This window comes from Hipposideros armiger, unplaced genomic scaffold (assembly GCF_001890085.2).
Source record: "Hipposideros armiger isolate ML-2016 unplaced genomic scaffold, ASM189008v1 scaffold_867, whole genome shotgun sequence".
NCBI lineage: Eukaryota > Metazoa > Chordata > Mammalia > Chiroptera > Hipposideridae > Hipposideros > Hipposideros armiger.
This window is the reverse complement of record NW_017732217.1, coordinates 653,265-672,465: the sequence shown is the minus strand read 5'-3', so window position 1 is coordinate 672,465 and position 19,201 is coordinate 653,265. Positions and strand designations below refer to the sequence as shown.

General features: G+C 52.4%; 2 protein-coding genes across 5 annotated transcripts in view; one reads left to right on the top strand and one right to left on the bottom strand.

The window, feature by feature from the left end:
- ACTMAP (actin maturation protease) overlaps nucleotides 1–4,196 on the top strand; it is a 7,447-nt gene extending 3,251 nt beyond the window's left edge. For all 4 annotated transcript variants that reach the window (XM_019629767.1, XM_019629766.1, XM_019629768.1 and 1 more), the window contains 4 exons: nucleotides 388–512; nucleotides 868–997; nucleotides 1,086–1,156; nucleotides 1,982–4,196. In XM_019629767.1, coding sequence (XP_019485312.1) covers nucleotides 388–512; nucleotides 868–997; nucleotides 1,086–1,156; nucleotides 1,982–2,319 — 664 coding nt within the window. In that variant the 3' untranslated portion in view covers nucleotides 2,320–4,196. The remainder of the gene's footprint in view (nucleotides 1–387; nucleotides 513–867; nucleotides 998–1,085; nucleotides 1,157–1,981) is intronic.
- ITPKC (inositol-trisphosphate 3-kinase C) lies at nucleotides 4,194–19,164 on the bottom strand. The gene is made up of 7 exons (XM_019629764.1): nucleotides 17,916–19,164; nucleotides 13,729–13,828; nucleotides 11,581–11,794; nucleotides 10,485–10,689; nucleotides 8,122–8,223; nucleotides 7,460–7,531; nucleotides 4,194–5,635 (listed from the first exon to the last, which is right to left on the bottom strand). Exons 1-7 carry the CDS (start codon nucleotides 19,047–19,049, stop codon nucleotides 5,432–5,434), a joined length of 2,031 nt encoding a protein of 676 aa, XP_019485309.1. The 5' UTR covers nucleotides 19,050–19,164; the 3' UTR covers nucleotides 4,194–5,431.
- Nucleotides 19,165–19,201: the final 37 nt, after the last annotated feature.

The window sequence follows — 19,201 nt, the reverse complement described above, 5'->3', positions numbered from 1 at the left end:
GAGGACCAAGAGGGGAGGGGAGGAAGAGGGGCACCTTACCAGTTCTGGGCCCTGGGTGCATGTGCAGTAAACAGTTGGAACTGGTGAGCAAGTGAACAAATGAGCACGGTCCATCACCTCTAGCTCCGCTTTGGCACCTACTCCTTCTGGAAGCCCAGGTGACATCTCTCCCTACCCTTCCACCCCACCTGTAGCCCTCTGGCCCTAGGCTCAAGCCTTGGCCACTACTCTCCCATGAAGAAGAGTCATGTCTCCCCACCTGGCCTGGGCAAGGTGAGGGGAGCTCCTCAGGACAGCCAACCTGTTCCCACACCTCAGCTTCCAGAGCAGAGGGGGCCCAGTAAAGACTGTGACTTGGGTTGAGGGGCTGGGCCTGTCTCTCCCCAGGTGTGGACTGGTGGCCCTGTGGATGGCAGGCACGCTCCTGGTGCCCCCCAGCGGCATCCCCCTGGAGAGACTCATGCAGATGGCCGTGGAGAGAGGCTACTCCGCCCAGGGAGAGATGTTCTCTGGTGAGCTGGGTGCAGAAGGGTCACAAGCCAGGCGTTCTTCACCAGGAAGGGACTGGAGAGGCGGGTGGGACACTGCCAACCATGGACCTGTTCCATTCCTCAGGCCCCTCACCCCATCCAGTAGACAAGAGGGTTACAAGTAGACTCTGGAGCCAGGCTGCCTGGGTTCCCAGCCCAGCTCTGCCACCTCCTCCTGTGTGACCCTGGACAAGCAGCTTACCCTCTGTGCCACATTTTCTGCGTTTGCAGAAAGAGGTGATGTCATGGTGAAGGTTAGAGGCATTGATCCCGGCAAGCCCTTGGCATAGTGCCAGGCACACACTGACCCCTCGCTCTGTCTGCTTTGTCCCTGTAGTGGTCGACATGGGCAGGCTGGCTCAGGAGGCACTGGGATGCCAGGCAGAGCTGCTGTGTGGCGGCCTGGGTGGTCCCAACAGAGACCGTGTGCTGCAGCACCTTGTCGCTGGACACCCCTTGCTCATCCCGTATCCCGGGGCAGGAAGGGATCAGGGCTGGGTGGAGCTGGGTGGGCCCCAGGGCCACACACAGCTTTGGCCTTAACCCCAGCACCAGCTATGATGAGGACTTCAACCACGAGCCATGTCAGAAGAAGGGCCACAAGGCCCACTGGGCAGTGAGCACAGGTGGGTCCCCCCTCTGTCCCCGTGCCCTCACCCTGCATCTCCCCATCCCCCATCGCACCTCCTCACATTCTCCTCCTTGCACGACCACCTCCCTACTACTCTTGAGACAGGGACCAGGGCTGGGCCATCCCTGTCCCCACAGGGTACTTATCAGGGACTTAGCAGCAGCAGGTGCCTCAGTGTCTGCCAGTCGGGGTTTCCATAGACAAGTTCGGATTGGAGACTTTGAGATCAAACAGTCTGGACTCCAGGTCCAGTCCTGCCACTTTCAGGCTCTGACTGGGCTTCCATGGGCTTACCTGGAAATTGAGGTGACGGTAGTACCCACCTCAGAGGGCTATAGGACTACCTCATAGGCAGGGCACAGAAAACTCATAGGACAGTGGTGCCTTATATGTTGCATGTCTGTGTAAGTGTTAGCTATGACCAGCATTGTCGTCAGACCACCTTCCTGGAAGGACAGATTTGTGTGCATCAGATGACCTGGATCAAGGCTCTGTTCGGCCCCTGCAGGGCTTTGGCCTTGAAGGCTCCACTCTGAGCATCTCCCTCCTGGACAGCTGGAGATAACGGGGTGACAATGTCTGCTCTGTTTAATGTCGCCTCTCCACTTCCCTGTGCTGACAGGCTGTAGGAGGCAGGACTTAAAATGCTTGCAGCTCAGCTCCAAATCCCAGCCCAGCTGTGTGCCCACTGGCCCTGGCTGACTTCTCTGTAAGATGGGGCAAGGCAGCACCTACCCTGGAGGGCATCGGGGAGAACGCAGTGAGCCTCAGCACCTTGTCAGGGCTCAGCCCCCACTCACAGCCTCCCCTCTCGTCACAGGAGTCCTGCTGGGTGTGCAGGGTGTGCCAAGCCCTGGCTATGCAGAGGACCCTGAGCTTCCAGGCCTGTTCCACCCCATGCCCGGCACGCCCTGCCAGCCACCATCCCTGCCTGATGAAGGCTCACCAGAAGCCGTCTACCTTCTCTCCAAGCAGGGCAAGAGTTGGCACTACCAACTGTGGGACTATAACCAAATTCGGGATAGCAACCTGCAGCTGACGGACTTCTCACCTTCACGGGCTGCCGATGGCCGGGAGTATGTGGTGCCTGCTGGCGGGGTGCGGGCTGGCCTCTGTGGCCAGGCCCTGCTCCTCAGACCACAGGATTCCAGCCACTAGTCTGCTGCAGCCCTGAGCCAGGGTGTCAGGGCCCAGACCCCTGCTTCTCCCTTTGTGTGACAGCCAGAGGGTTTGGGCTGGGCCTCCTGAGCACCTTGTCAGTCATCCTTCATGCAGGGTCCCCTCCAACCCATCCAGTCTCAAGCCTGGCCATCACCCCAATTCCCCCACCCTCAAGCCCATCCCCTGAGTGTTGAGCACCTACTGTGTGGGCCGGGGTGAGAGCCAGAAGCCTGACAGGCAAGCTCCCTCTCCCAGGGGAGAGACGGACAACAGCTCAGACCCCGTGTCCTGTCCAGCCCACGTGAATGCTGCGTCCATCTGTTTCTCACTGGTGACCACCCTCTTCTAAACCGTCGTCCTCTCTCTGGACATCTGCCACAGCCTCCTCACCGGGCCTCCTGGCTGCTCCCCAGTGTCTGTTCACATGGGGCCAGGACCGAGGGAGGAAAACAAAAACCCTGTCTCCCCACAACCCTGCAGAGAAACTTCTAGCAGCTCCTGTTGCTCACAGGATAGGGACTAAACTCCCCCAGCCCAGCCCGCCTCTCCTCATCCCAGGCTGTTCTTTCTCACACTCTCTGCCACCAGCTATACTGCCTTTCAGGTCCCTAGTGCACCCCACTGCAGCCCTAAGTGGTGAGGCTAAGGGTCACTTCCTAACTTCTCCAGTGTGGGAGAGGAAGAAATTCTCCCCTCAAGGTTCTTTTGGCTGGTTTCATAATTAAATCTACATGAGACAGAATAATGAGAAAATGACCAAATTTAATACATGTACACATGGGGAACCCCACATACATGAGAGAGTCAGAGACCCCACATGAGAAGTTCCAAGACAGGAAAAATGATCTAAGGATCACTTTGGGCTTCAGCTGGAGGAAGGTCATTGCAGGATAAGAAGAGCAGGTGTTCAATTAGAAGTTTGCCCTGCCCTATAGATAGGTCAAAAAATTTACCTCTGATAACTTTTTTTATTACTATTAGTTTCAGGTGTACAAAACAACATCTGATAATCTGTTATTATGGGCAAGTCCCCTAATTCAAATTCTTCTAGGTAGTTAAGGGCGGGTGGGACAGAGTTTTCTCATGAGCCCACAGATTCTTGGTTGCCTTAAGCTCAAAATCCACATACCACAGAGGCACATCTGGGGTGACTTGTTCTGAACCCCGAACCAGCTTGGCTCATTACTTCCTCAGGGAAGGTTCCCTCAGCCAGGGCTAGGCCCCTCCCCATGTTCTAACTTAAAAACTTAAAAGCAGTTCAATGTGCCAGCCCCTTTACCCCCAGTGAACTCGTCAAATCCTCCAATCCTGTAAGGAAGGTACTAGGTCCCCATTTTACAGATGAAGAGATCTGAGGCTTGGAGGAGTGCAGTCACTGGCCTAAGGTCACATGGCCCGGCAAGTGGCAGGGCCAGGATTCAAATCAGGCAGTTAGTACCTCCGCAGACCTATAGGTATGCGATTACGATTACGTAGACTTCGAGATCTGAAAGGGGCCTGTGTTAGTCACTGCTGTGTCTCCAGTGCCCAACAAAGGGACTTAGACTATACAGTGTGGTGTTTCTAACCAGAAGTGAGGAATACCCCATCCCAACCCTGACCCCTCCACCTGTACCTCCCCATCCCAGCTCTTGACACTGGGACACTGTCCTGGCAGCCCGTCGGCAGGGCTTGGCACTATCTTGGTCACCACTGTGTCCCCTGCCTTGTCTAGCACAGAGCAAGGCACAAGAGGAGCAGTTCAGTGAGCACTCGGAGCCCGCATCTCTATCCCAAACTGGTCACTGTCCCGTTACCCCACGCCAAGCTAATGCTCAGATTAGTTTTGAGCCCACACACCCCAGATGCAAAAGAAAAAAATTCCACGATGCTGACTTTGAATGTCTGTTTATTGGGGAGTCGTCATGGGGGGGTAGAACCGATACTGCCTTCTGTTCCCCAGTGCTGCCCCATCTAACAACTACCTGCCTCATATAAATAAGTATAAAGGTCAGTAGAAAAGGAGTGTGCTTCCTCAGCCCTGGAAGACAACGTTTGAGCTTTGGCTTAAGAGAGATGTGCCTGTCCTCCCCTAGCCCAGCCATGTGGAAGCCAGGAAGCTAGGCTACAGGTGCAGGAGGAGACGGATGAGGGGCATCCCCCATCTCAGGGTGCTGGGGTCTTTGGTTTGGACCAGTTTGTGAGCCTGGGGTCACAACCAGCAGCCCCACCCACCCTAAGCCTGTGGCCTGGGGTGGAATGGTAGCTACCCAAGGCAGGCAACTCTGATTCCCAAGCCTGCTACCCTGCCCCTGAAAGCCCTTCTTGCCGCCTCAGCTAGGAGGAAGTCCCAAAAATGAGATGGTGCCCGAGGAATGAGGTTGTGCTGGTCACGGTGCTAGCACACGATGTGGTCATGGTTTTGGTCTGCAGGGGGGTCAGCAGAGTTCCCCCAGGAGCAGGGAGGATCCCAAAGGGCCATAGGTGGGCAGGGCAAGGTGAACTGGGCCCCAACCAACGTCAGTTCTCAGGCCAGTCCCATGGTATCACCCTCCTCAGAGCCTCTGTCAGCACTTGAACGTCACCCAGATGAAGGGATGGGGCCATAACTCTCCCAGGCAGACAAACCCTCCTACATTTGTTCACAAATGATGTGTGGTCCTGGGGCACCACAGATGAAGCTGACGGGCCCCTGGCCTCAGGAGCCAGCTTGGCCGCCAAAGGAGGCTGACAAGGACGCAGTGATTAGTCATACGGATAGGCGTGGTGTCCGGCCTGTACCCTACAGCATCTGGATGGTGTTCTTTCAGGGTGCAAGGTTTATCTGTGGCTTCCAGCAGCCCCTCAGAAACCTTCCTGTCCGGTCAGTGGACCCAGTGTGGTGGACTCATACAGTGGGACCCAGCCATGTCATGTCCGCTCGCCAGTTCCTGTATCATGAAAGGGCCAGGTGCGACCTGGTCTCCAAAGCCCTTCAGGTCTTCCACACTGGTCTTGCATGATGTACAATACAACCTCCTGTCCTGGAGGTCAGTGGCTCCATGGCCAACCTTAGGCCCCCACACACCTCAGGGCTCCTCCAGCCAGGCGGGTATCATCCAATAAATAAACCTGGCAGTGGGCAAGTGGGTCAACTCTGGGCCAGCCCGTGAAGAAGGCGGATCATGTTGTCCAGGCCCCAAAGGTAGCCATCCTCACGGTTGCCCTCAGCCCAGGGCAGCCGGTGGCTGAGTGTCTGGTGGTCAGGCAGGGCCACTGTCTTGCCGAAGTCAATCATCCAAACCTTGGCCAGGCCAGTGTGGTCGTGCACAAAGAGGAGGGAGCTGCCCACCACCTGCAGGGAGAGAGGTGGGAGGTTAGGGGGCAGAGGAGGCATTGGCCAAGGTCCCCTCAGGAGGCATCTGAACAGGGTGGTTGACAGCATGAACTCTGGAGCCAGGTTGCCTGGGTTCAAATCCTGCCTCTGCTTCTTATTGGCTGTGTGGCCTTGGGAAGGTGACTTAACCTCTCTGAGCCTCTGTTCTTCATATACAAAGTGGGAATAATGGTACCATTTACCTCACAGGTTGCTGTGCATATTACATGTATTCATTATACAAAGCACTTAGAACAGTTGCCTCTATAGCAATTGTGCGGCAGATGTTAACCAGTACCCTTTTTCAAGCTGAGGTACAAACTCAAATGCCTCCAGGATCCTGAATGGGTGGGTCAGAGCAGCCCACGGGGGACTAAGGAAGTGGGTCATGTCTTCCCTGTGGAAAGGGCAGCCACTACACAGCCCCAGAGGATTGCTGCTGGTGACCTAGGCCCCCTTTCTCCAGGCCTCGGTTTCCTCATCTGTAGAATGGGGATGATGGTCACAGCCCTACCTCCTGGGGTCGTTAGCAGCATTCCATGATCCATGCACTCATCAGCTGCCTGTGGGGCTGGAACCCTCAGAGATGCTGGTTTTGATTTTCTAATAAATACTTTCCTTGCCTTCATCTAACTCCAGGTTTGCACACCCCTCTCTTTTTCTAGTTGGGTTTCAAACTGCAGTGCCTCCAGAGAACCCAGAGGACAGGACAGGCGAGTGGGTGCCTATGAGAAGAGGGAGACGCTGCCCTGCCCTGCATGGCTGTTGGCATGTGGCAAGTGGTCCAGTGTTGCCACATCTCCCAGGGGAAACTAGAAATCCCAATTTTGGTGTGCAGTCTCACATTTTAAAAACATGCTGGTGACTCATTTTTTCAAAATGTTAAGTCACCAGGCAGGTGAAACCAAACATGAGAACAGAAGAGATGGGATCCCCAGGCCGCCTTTTTGTGACTTGTGTGTAAAGGCAGTGACAAGAACAATGAGGAGGACGTTTGAGGATAAGAAACATGACAGTAACAGCCACACACACTGAGGGTTTACTATGGGCCGCACTTTCCCTATATTAATGCACTTAACCTTTCCCATGCCCAGAGAGCAGGTCCTCTGTTACCCCATCCTGCAGGGGTTCCAACCCAGGCCAGCCTGATGCCCAGATCAGGGCTCTTCCGGAAGTCAGCAATAGGACAAAGAGGGGAGATGGGTCTGAGGGGGAGGTGGAAAAGCTTAGAGAGAGGAGGGGAGGAGAAGATAGATGCGGTGCTGTCACTACTTCTCAGACTTTCCGACACAGCCCCAGAGAGGTGAATGTTTCCAAAGACACATAGGCTGTGGATGGGGGAGAGCCACTGAGGAATGCAGATAACAATAATTGTAAATAATTATGATTACAAAGTAATTGTAAGAGCTATTGGTAGATGTTAAATGCACTTCTATGCTCCCAATGGCGCTTGGTTGCTTGTCTCACACCTCAGCAGCCCTACAAGGAAGGTGCTATTGTTCCTAGTTGGGAGGAAACCGAAAGGTCACACAGCAGAGCCAGCCTTCATCCCAGGCCACCTGGCTCAAGTCCATGCCCCTAACTCTCCTACCTCCCTGAGATCCCTTATGCTGCCTACCCCAAAAAAGCAAACCCCAAAACTTGGGGTCTCCTTTTAATAGCTTTAGCCTGTAACTCTGTGAGCGATTGCCCCTCATGCCACCTGGACCCCAACAGCCCCTAAACACACACACACACACATACACACACACACACACACACACACACAGGGCCCTCTGCTCCCACGGTGGCTGGGGTTCACACCTCGTGGGTCTTGAAGAAGGGAGAGTTCTCCAGAGCTTCACGAAGTTCTTCTAGGCGTACCACGTACTTTCTCTGTGTATGAGAGGGAAGGTTTCTTGGTTAGCATAGGGACTTTGTAGGTCCTTACCCGCCTTGAGATTTGACCTTCTCCCGTACCCCCAAAGGAGCAGCAGACATGGCCAGGATGAGATAAGGGGAGCCATGAGGAAAATGGGAGGGGTGTGGGGGGGTGCATTGGGGTGGCACAGATGATAGTGCGATTAGATTACAAAAGTACCCACAATCCCTAGCAGCTCCTCCCACCAAGAGGCAACGTCTGTTTCCCTTTAACCTAGGCCTGGTCATATGACTTGCTGTGGCCAACGGAACATGGCAGAAATGATGGTGGCCTAGCCATCAAGAGGCCTTACACTTTCACTTGTTCTCTTGGCCACCTGTTCCACCGTGAGAACAAGCCCAGACCAGCCTGCTGGATCATAGGAGTCAAGTGGCCAAGTCATGAGCTGAGACCAGCGGACATGTGAACAGTGCCTTCCTAGACCAGCCAACTGGGCCAAGCCACCAGCTGATCTCGGCCCTAAGCAAAAGACCATTGACTTGGGAACAACCATAATGGCAGTGGTCCTAAGCTGCTAAATTTGGGGCATGGGTGTCCTGCTCACCAGTATTCCACGGTTCCCGTCCACAAAGTCCTCCAAAACCTTTGTCACCTGCTCCAGCTCCTGTGTCTTCTTAAAGTTAGTGTTGCAGGTCCCATCGGCTTTCTGCAGGGCAAGGGGTGAAGGCGCAGTGTCATAACTTTTCCTTCCCACACCCAACGCCAAGCAGCCTCAGGCACCTCCTGGGGCCACCTGCCTGCCTCCATGCTCAATTGCTGCTCAGCAGAAGCCAGCCCGTCTGCCCAGCCCAGATCAATCCAGCCCCAAGTCACACTCCTGAGCAGCTGGTCCTTCCAAGTCTAACCTTGTACCCCGCTGCCTGAGACAGTCTCTAGCAAGTGGGCTTTGGATGGGGGTAAATCTGGCTTTGAATTGTGACTCTACTACTTCCTAGCTGGGTGGCTTTAAGCAAGTCACTTCACCTGTTCCAACCTCGATTCCTCATCTGGAAAATGGGAATTTACTAAAGCTAGTATAAGGACTAGAGGGGATTAGGCATGTAGGATGTATAGACAGTGCCTGGCACATGGTAAACAAGCACTCAAATGAGACTAGTGTTACTTTTTATGTTTGAGAGGGGCACAGAGAAGCCATCTGAGTTGTACTGCCATGCTGTGCTAGGTGCCATGTGGGCAATGGTAACATGGAGGTAACAGGACAGACACAGTCAGGTGAGGGAGGCAGAGAGTGAATAAGAGCATCACTAAAGGAGATAATAATAATGAAGGAGTATAGGGAGCTCTGAGGAGGTAAAGAGAGGACCCTGATCTAGTAGCGAGGACTTCCTGGAGGAAGTGAAATTTAAAAGGAGACAAGAAAATGAGAGCTAACCAGGGGAACAGTCCTGGCAGAGGGAACAGCATGTGCAGAGGCCCTGTGGCAGGAGAGAGCAGGACCCTTTCAAGGAAATGAAGTGCTTCACTGTGGCTTGAAGGTACACAAGAAGGAAGAAAGGAGTGAGAGACGAGGCTAGACCCTGGAGGGCTGTCTAGGCCAGGGAACTTCTCTTGAGGGCCCTAAGGAGCCAAGGAATGGTTGTGAAAAGGAGAATGACACAGCCAGATTTGCAACTTAGAATGAAGGCTCGGGCGAAGCTGCGGGAAAACAAGCACTCTCGGGCCGGCCGAGTGGCGCGATGGTTAAGAACTGGCTCAGGATGCCAGAGGGCCCCGGTTCGGATCCCACATATGAGGGCCAGTGACACTGCCCTCTATAGCTAAGATGCTGAACAACGGCTCAACCTGGAGCTGGGCTGCCGTGAGTCGCCGACGACGGTGTAGGCTGCAGCCCCTGTGGCAGTGGGTTGCCATGGGCTACCGTGTGTAGCCAGCAGCCAGCGTGAGCGGCCAGCAGCCAGCGTGAGCGGCCGTCCAGAAGCCGGCGACTAATCTGCCTCGCCCGGGAAGAGCGCAATGATAGTGCCAACTTGGGCCAGTGAAGCAACATCCTCCACAACTAGACTGAAGAACAAAACGACAGCAACTTGTCTGTTCCCCTTCCCCCAATTCCCCAGCACTGTTCCCATCCCCCAAATTCCGCAATAAAAAACAAACAAACAAACAAAAAAAACCCCAAGCACTCTCATATGTCATTGGTGGGATGCACAACAGTACAACACCTATGGAAGGAGTTTGGCAATCTCTAGGAACATTCCCAATGCATTTCATCTTTGAACCAGTAGTCATGCTTCCGGGAATCTAGCCTTCAGCTAAACCTTCACACTAGCAAAATGTCTTGTGTACAAAGTGATCCATTGAGGCATTGTTTATAATGGCAAAAAATGGAAAATGCAAACAACCCAGGTGGCCATCTTTAGGGGACTGTGGCACATCCACAAAGAGCTATTATAGCTCTAAAGGGGAAAGGAAGGGAGGGAAGCTGCAGGGTTGGGAGAGAGATTTCTCCTGTACACCCTTTTATAATATGATTTTGACTTTTGAACTTTGTGAATACCTAGTCAAACACGAGATTTAATTAAAAAAAAAAAAGAAGGAAGAAGGAAAAAGGAAATCCTTCTCCATAAGGAAGATGATCACTCCAGCTTACTGTGTTGGACGATGAACCAGAGGAGGCTGGGGCAGGAGAAGATGGGGGTTAGGCGAGGGCAGAGCCACGGGAAGGGAGACAAAGATGGAATCAAGTGATGCTCAGGCAGAGGGATAAACAAAACTTGGTCTCTGATGGATATGGACGTGAGAGGAGCAGGACCTCTCTTAGCCCCAGGCTTTTCATCCTCCGCAGTCTCCTGCTCGCTCTCCAGGTCTTGCTTCTTTCCAGCTTTCCCTGACACCCATGTTCCCCAAGAAGTCTTGCCTAGATCCAGTTCCCAGCCCTCTAGGGACAGGCTAGCAGCTCCTGGCCCTCACCTTGATGCCCTCAATCCGGAAGCCCAGGGTGGAGGTTGAGCTCACAGTCTCCCTCCACTGCATATAGCGGGGCTTGGTGACTGCACCCTGGGCATGCTCCTCGGGGGTGGGGGCCCCAGGGTCCACAGCCACCATCTTCTCATACATGTCCTTCCGGGGGCGGGGCCGTTCTCGCGCCTTCACCAGCTCCTCTTCCAGGTAGGTCCTGGAACACAGAGGATGTGACAAAGGAAATTGTGAAAACAAAGCTGGAGGACTTACACTCCACGATATTGGAGGCGTGTTATAAAACTATAGTGTGGCACAAAAATAGACAAATAGATCAGTGGACCAAAACCAAGTCCACAAACAGACACACAAACACATTCACCTGATTTATGACAACGAAGGCACTACAATTCAGTGGGAAAAGGGGAGTCCTCTCAATAAAGGGGATGGGTCAATAGGATATCCACATGGGGGGAAAAAAAGAACCTCGATCCCTACCTCACACCATATATAAAAATTAGTTCTAGATGGGTTGCAGATCTAAATGTAATACTTAAAACAATAAATCTTACATAAGAAAACAGGAGATCTTCATGATCTTGGAGTAGGCAGGCATTTCTTAAACACATGAAAAAAACTGACAAACTGGATTCTATTAAAAGTATACTCTCTTTATCAAAAGACTATTAAGAGAGTGAAATGGGAGAGCTGGAGAATGTGTGTATATGTGTGTGTATATCTCCTACAAAGGACCTGTATCCATAATACAGAAAAAATTACAAATCAAAAATAAAAAGACAGCCCAATAGAAAAATGGGCAAAATATTCACACAGGCACTTTTCAAAAGAGGATTTCACATGGCCAATCAACACTCAACTTCTTTGGTCATCAGAGAAACAGAAATTAAAGCCATAATGAGACACTTACCAGAATGGTTAAAATTAATAAAACAGGTGAATACCAAGTGTTGATGAGAAAATAGAACAGCTGGAACTCTCACACCCTGCTGGTGGTATGTACAACCACTCTGAAGGCTGACTTGGCACCATCTTCAAGCATGCCCACCCTGACCCTCCACCTCTGCCTCATGGCTGTCCCTGACCCCACCTGCTGCCCATCTTGCAGTCCATGATGGAAGGGCCCTCAAAGTCTGCCAGGAGATCTTCCATCTGGTTGAAGGTCTGGCCATCCTTTTGTACCACGCCATAGTAAGTTGGCACGAAAGGCTGCAGGGGGTCGCTCATCAGCTGCTCCAGGCTACGCTGCTCACACTGACAGAAACGCTTTAGAATCCGGCCATCTTCTCCTGCCTGGAAGTTCCCTAGGAGCAGCACAGTCAATAAGAGCGTCAGGACTGGATCAGCAAGAGAATCTCCTGTAGGCATCAGACCTGGCCCCTGTCCTTTTGCCTGACCCTTCTGCAATGCTTTCTCTCCCTCCCTGCAAATCTCAAAATCTTGGCCAGGGGATGGCAAGGGAAGGGCCTATTTCTACTTTGTTTAGACAAAGTCCTCTTCACAGCAGAGTGCATCGTCATTTGTTTTGTAATTTTGGATTGTGAGCTCACAATCAGCTGTGGGAATTTTTGTGAGATCTGAGTCAAGAACTTGACTCTCCAGAGCAGACGTGCGTTTGCTTCTGCCTGGGCTCCCAGGGAGCTAACAACTGGGACCTATTTAAGTTAATTTACAAATCAAGCATTTCCTAGACCACGCAGAGAGAAAGTATAAATTAGAATTAAAAATTCTTATTGAGGCAGATTGCATTTTCAGATTGTATTATCCAAAAATGGCTGCAATAGCTACTGTCCCACACAGTCTTCGAGAATTTTGTCATTCCCCAGCAAAGAGTGGAATCTCATTCTTCTCCCCTTAAATCTGAGAGGGTTTATGGCAGAAGCAACACTGTGTGACTTCAGAGTCTAGGTCATAAAAGCAGATTCCACTTTGTTGGCAGACACACTTTGCAGTCCTGAGCTGCCACATAAGAAATCTTGCTACTCGCGGTGACCATACTGTGAGGAAGCCCAAGCAGCTACATGGAGAAGCCACACAGAGGCTTTCCAGCCAGCAGCCCCAGCTGAGACCCAGCCAATAACTGTCAGCATCAATCGCCAGGCATGTGAGTGAATAACCTTCCAAAAGTTTCCAGCTTGCACCATTCAAGCTGTCCTAGCTAAGTTGCCAGATGTTATGGAGCAGCAACAAGCCATCCCTGCCATGCTCTGTCTGAATTCCTGACCCAAAACATGTGACTATAATAAAATGGTTGTTTCATTCCACTAAGTTTTACTTTTTTAAAACACCACTAAGTTTTGAGGTTTTCTTGTTTTTTGGTTTTTGCTATAACTCAGCAATAGTAACTAGGACACATATAGATGGCAGGCTTGTGTTTACAGTTTCAGGGGAGCCTTGCCTTTTCTCTGACTCAGATCTAGGATGAACACGGCAGGTGAGTTCCCCTCCTGTCTCCCTTTGCTGGTGGGCATGGTTTGTCCTAGGTCAACCCACTGCCCGTTTTTGTAAATAAAACCTTATTGGAACACAGACATGTTTACATATTATCTATGGCTGCTTTTGTGCTGTCACAGTAGAGTTGAATAGTTGTGACAGAGACCATATAGTCCACAGAAAATAAGATATTTATTGTCTAACTCTTTATGGAAAAATGCTACATGCCAGGCATTGTGCTCTTATGTACTGGATACATTATTCTAGGCCCTGGGGAAAAACCATTATAGCTGTTGTTTATTGGAGGCCTACTGGGCTCTGGACACAGGGTGAGGACAGGGAATGATAACGTCCATTCATGAGGGGCCTATGTCTCAGTCTCCATATACATTTTAATTTTAACCCTTCAGTTAGTCCTGCAAAGGAGGTATGATTATCTCTATGTTACAGATGAGGAAACTGAGGCCCAGTGAGGGAAAGGAAATTTCCCGGGTCACCCACAAATAAAGAGCAGAACTAGGCTTTAAGCCCAGGCCCATTTGTCCCCAGGGTTGTGGGTTTACACCCCCACTCCACACCCCAATACTGGGATAACAGGGAACAACCTTCTGCTCTGGTGTATAAATGACCAGGCCAGGCCTAAGCACTTCTCATAATAGCCCCATGAGGTGGGGGTCGGCACCGAACCCATTTTACAGATGGGAAACTGAACTACAGAGAATAGCTCTGTAGCTTTCCTTCCCCAGCCCAAGCATCTCTGCCCAGCCCTGTCTGCCCCCCGCCAGCCCCCACACCCTGCTCTCACCAGCATGTCCAGATAGCTGGACCCAAGGGTAGTGTTTTCGGAAGGAGACCACAAACGGCGAATACTTCAGAACTGTCTTCAGCTTCTTCCACGGTTTGTTCTGTGTGGGGCAGAGCAGGGTGGGGTCAGGGCTGAGGCTGGGGAGGGAAGTGGATGGATGGGGGTGCTGCCATGAGAGGGAATGAAGATGGACCTGTCGCCAAAGGTTCACAGGGATCTCAAAGTGAGGACTCAATCCAAAGCAGCGGTGACAGGGTTCTTGTCTCCACACAAGAAAGAATTCAAGAGCGAGACAGATGCAGGAAAGTGAATGTCCTGCCTCAGACCTGGGGCCTTCCAAGGACCAGGGAGCTTCCTGGGATCACTGGTCCCAAGCTCACTGGGGTGAGCCAAGCCCACTTATTCCAGCAATCACAAGATTCCCCAAAGGCCTCCACACAGGTGGGGAAGGGTCTCTGTCCATTTTTCTCTATCACCACTTCTTTTGTATCTGTGTCTCTCTGGCCCCTCAGATGAGTAAAGATAGGCCAGGTTGTGATGCAGTAACAAGCAATCCCCAAATATCCGCGCCCCACCCCCACACACCAAAAACTTGGAAGCCTCATCTCCGTCCCCAAACCAAGTGATACCTTCTGGGGAAAATGACAGAGGCAGGAGTTGATGGATGGAGGCTGAATCACAGAAAGAGAAGAAACCAAGACATGAATGACAAATTGATGACAGAGACAAAGGTTGCGGCAGTCATGAGAACTGCTCACCAGATAGCTCCAGCCCTCCCCCTTGCAGGCATATGCCTGCCCTTTTGAACTTAGGTTATTGACTTGCTTTGACCAATGAAATATGAGCAGAAGTGTAACTTTTGGGTGGAAGCCTTAAAGCCAGTGTGCGACTCGCCATGTTCTTTTCCCTACTGTAGAACGGGGTGAAAAGAGAAATGGAGGCTTCCTCAGCTTGGGCCCTGCGTGAAGACAGCACCGCACAGAGCTGTCTGGGATTGTTTGTTCCTACAGCAAGTCCTGACCTATTCTGACTAATAGGCACAAAGTTACTAGAAGAGAAAGAAAGAAATGTAGAAAGACAGAAAGGGAGACACAAATACAAAGTAATGGCAGAGAAAGACAAAGATAGAAGCAGAGAAAAACAGAGAGAGGGCAATAGAAAACCAGAGAAGCAAACAGAAAACAAGAACTTAGCTGTATCTTGTTGAGTCAACTAAGAGCTTCTTGAGACTGGGTTCACATGCATGTGTGTGCGTACACACACACACACACACACACACACACATACACGCACGCACGCACGCACGCGCACACACAGCTCTAAGCACACAGCAGGCCTTTAGCAAGAATTGGGAGAATTTGGTCATCTCCACAGAAGGAAGCTGTGTGGCTCATCCCACCCCCATTTCCCCAGCCCTCCCTGCCACCCCAGGGTCAAGGCCATGTTCTCTCTGACCCCCTCAGAGCCCAGTTGCGTAGCAGACATCTAATTGAGGTAGGAAGGTCAAGCAGAATCAAAGTATTGGACTGGAGGATTCAGGAAGAGCTATTCCCTCCGGTGCCCAGCTGCCCGAGTGGGAGTGGAGAGGAGGTGATTAATAAAGGTTCCTGTTTACTAAGCACCTGGAACATTCCAGGCATAATGACAAAGACTCAATGTGCTATAACCTACTTAATCCTAAAAACACAACCCCAGGAGGATTGTTGACTCTGTTACAGAGGAAGAAACAAGCTCAGAAGGGTGAAGTCACTTGCCCAAATCACACAGCACAGAGCTGGTTTTACCTCTGGTCTGACCCCACTGCCCTAGGCTTACCCACCCCATCCCTACTAGACTACAAGCTCTGAAGGCAGGGACTAGGGTTGCCATGATTATGGCTGTGTCCCAACCCATGGCCTGGCACACAGCAAATGCTCCAAAAACACTGTGTGGATTGAAGGAGGTTGGTTGAAATTATCTTTTTTTTTTTTTAATCTTAGGCAGATTCAGTATCTTCTGTCTCTCTCTTTTTTAGATATGATGGTTAATCTGGGATGATTTCAGGATGGTCTCAGCTCACATGCCCCCTCCTCCAGGAAGCCCTCTCTGATACCCTAGGTCTAGCCAGTCACCTCTTCTGGACTCCCACAACTCCTTGGGCTTCCCCAATCCCAGCCCTGACCACTCTGAGCTGTCGCAGCCTAGTGATGGGTCTGTCTCCTCCCCTGGCCTGGGAGCCCCATGAGGGCAGTGTCTTGGTCACTGCTATGTCCCCAGCGAAGCCAACAAGGGGCCAGACATATAGCAGGGGCTCAGGGACTGCTGTCTGATTAGGAGGATGGGATGGATGTGAGAAGGAAGGAAGGGGGAGAAAAGGAAGAAAGTAGCTGGGCCTTTAAGGTCAGATTGGATTTCAAAATGAAGCGAGAAGGAAGAGAGGGTATTCTGGGCAATGGGAACAGCTTGAGCAATGAGTGGAGGCAGGATGGCGGCTGTGTTGGAGGAACAGTGTGTACTTGGGCTTTGTTACAGCAAAGGGGGTCAGGGGTGGAGAAGGGAAGCTGAACGTGGGAAGGAGCCTGGAGACAGGAAGCTCTGAACATAGGACTGGACTCCTCCTGATCACTATCAGGAAGGCCCAGGGGAGCCATGGAGGGCGCCGGAGCAGGGAAAGTTCAAAACTTGATCAGAAGTGGGCCATGTAGGAAGAATCGTGAAAGATAAAGAAAAACTGGAGACAGGGAAACCTGGCAGGAAACTGGCAGGAAAGTAGGTGAGGGAGGGATCTACACACTGCAGGGGTTAAAACGACTAGGTTTTAAACTCAGCTAGAACTGAGCTAGAATCCTGGCTCTGACCAGACTTGGCCAACCCTAACTAAGCAAGTGACCTCACCTCTCTGGACCTCAGTTCCCTCATCTGTAAAATGGAGATAATAAGCATCCCAATCTCATAGTGCTGTTACAAGAATTCAAAGACTTAACACATATAAAGCACTTAAAAAGGTGCCAGGTATTCAGTAAGGGTTTCAATATCAGGTCTGTGTCTTCCAAGGTGTGTGACCTTGGACAAGTGTCTTGACCTCTCTGTGCCTCAGTTTCCTCATCTATAAAATGGGATGATAAAATTATCTCACTGCTAGGGCTGTGAGGATTAAATGAGTTAACAGAGCTTAGTACAGGGCTGGGCACAAGTACTAGTTGCTTTTTTTCCCACCCACTTCCAGCTCAGCTGCTGTGAGATGCCAAGGAGGTGAGGGAGTAGGCAGAGGGAATGGCAATGGCAGACAGCCCGCGGGTCAACTCTGGCACAGGCAAGTTGAGGCAGGTCTGTCTCTTACATCTGTGGCCACATGTGTGAGCACGTTCCTAAGGGAGGCATGTGGGGTGAGGGGTGCTCAATGCGGACTCCAATCAGAGGCCCCAGAACAATGGGAGGACCCGGAGGGTGGGCCCACTCTCACACCTGCCTTTGCAGTGACTCGCCCTCCTAAACCTGCCCAGCTGGGCCCTCCTGATTCACCAGGGGAGAACCGCACCCAAGCTGGGGGTCAGGGTGGAAGATGTAAACAAGAGTCTGCTGAGGGCCCTCTAGGGAGCTGGGGAACAACTGGGAAACCACAGAGTAGCTGGCTAGGCTAGGGGTCCCTTTGCATTTTGGGTTCACACAGCCATTTGTGATGATAAAAGCTTGGGGCTTACTCCCTACAAAAGTGAATGGGCTAAAGGGTGGTGCAGGTTTATGATCCCTTAAGGCAGCACAGGCCCCAGACTAAGAAATTTGGGGTAGAAACTACACTTTTTCTGTCCCTCTATATGAGTGCTCTTCAGATTTTGGGGTCATAAATACGCTTTCCAGAGGATCCAACAAAAGTTACAGACCTTCCTGCAAAAATGTCTCTATATACACACAGACTCACACAATCGCACCATCTCAGGCATTCCTGGGCAGCATGAAGTCAGCCAGTGGCCATGCATTTTAGACCCCAGTACTGGAGGCAGTGTGTGAGGGGGAAAGGAGAGGATTAATTAGGAGGGTGCCTGGAGTGGGCTAGTAAATCGCCTGTCAGAGGAAGGAGATGGCAGTGGATGGAAGAGGTACCTGAAGATGAAATTGCTGGTAGATGCTAGAAAACTTCTCAAAGCAAAGGCAGGGGGATAAGAGGTCTAGGGGGTGTGTGGCTTAAGGGCAGGATGGATCCCACTCACCCCAGACCTGTCCTCAGGGTCGCTGGCACCTCCACCCCCGGCAACCACGTCATCCTCAGACTCGTCGAAAGAGGAGGCAGAGGAGAAGCCGCCACTGCCCAACTCAACCCGGGAGGGGGGTCCCACTGGTTGAGCCTCAGGCTCAGGGGTCTCAGGAGTGATGATGAGGCGGGGCACAGGGGTCAGGGAGTTATACTCCAAGTGAGAGTACAGGTGAGTCACCAACTCCCCAAGTTCTGGTTCCATTAATGGGCCATCTTGGTTGGGCTCCCCCAAAAGGCAGTCTGTCCCAGGCTCTGTCTGGGATCCATGAGTATCTTGTGTCTGTGCACCATCAGTGCCAGGTTGTGGCCAGGAGCCATCAGTAGCTTGTTGTATTGAGAAACCATCAGTGCCAAGCTGTTTCCAGGCTGTTTCAGTATCCTGTTGTATTTGGGAGCCACCAGTGTGAGGCTGTGTCCTGGAACCATCAATGTACAATTCTTTCCAGGAGCCATCAACACTTCGCTCTGTTGAGGGCCAGGCCCCTTCTGGCTGAATTAGGAAGCTGGACCTCTTCTGGTGGGTCCAGAGGTTATCAGCCCAAGGCTTGGCCCTCTCTGGCTGGGTCTGTGACCCATGTATTTCTAGCTCTGTCCAGGGCCCATCAACGCCGGGTTGTGTCCAAAGGCTGGCCCTTTCTGGCTGAGGCTGGAGGTCGGACCCGCGTGAATCAGTCCAAAATCCATCTGTCTCAGTCTCCGTCCAGGGATCGGCTGTCTCCAGCTCTGACCAGTGGCTGCTCCTTTCTGGATGTGCCCAGAGGCTGAACCTATCTGGCTCCGTATTTTGGCTGGGCCGCTCCGTCTCGGTTCCGAGGCCAGCTGCTTCAGGCTCAGCCTGGCCATCTGTCCTGGGCTCAGGCCCGAAGCCGGCCCTCTCGCGCTCGGTGTGAAGGCAGGACGCTTTGGTCCGGGCCAGGGACCCGCCCCCCTCCGGCCGCCCCGCCGGGCCCCCAGCGCCGGGCCCAGGTCGCTGCTGCCCTGGCTGCCGCCGCCGCCCCCCTCGCGGCGCCTCCAGTCCCATGCGGGCCGCTCCCGGCAGCGCCCCGGCCTCGGCCTCGTTCAGGCTCCCCCGGCACGGGCAGCGCCTCATGCCCGCTCCCTTGGTTCAGGCTTTGGCTGGACCCAGCCCCTCCTGCCCCTTTAAATCCCGCGAGGGGTGTGGCTGGGGAGCCCCAACTCCCGAGTTCCGGCCCGCTGAGCTCCAACCCTCCGGGCCACGCAGGGGTTAACCGATACTCCTCC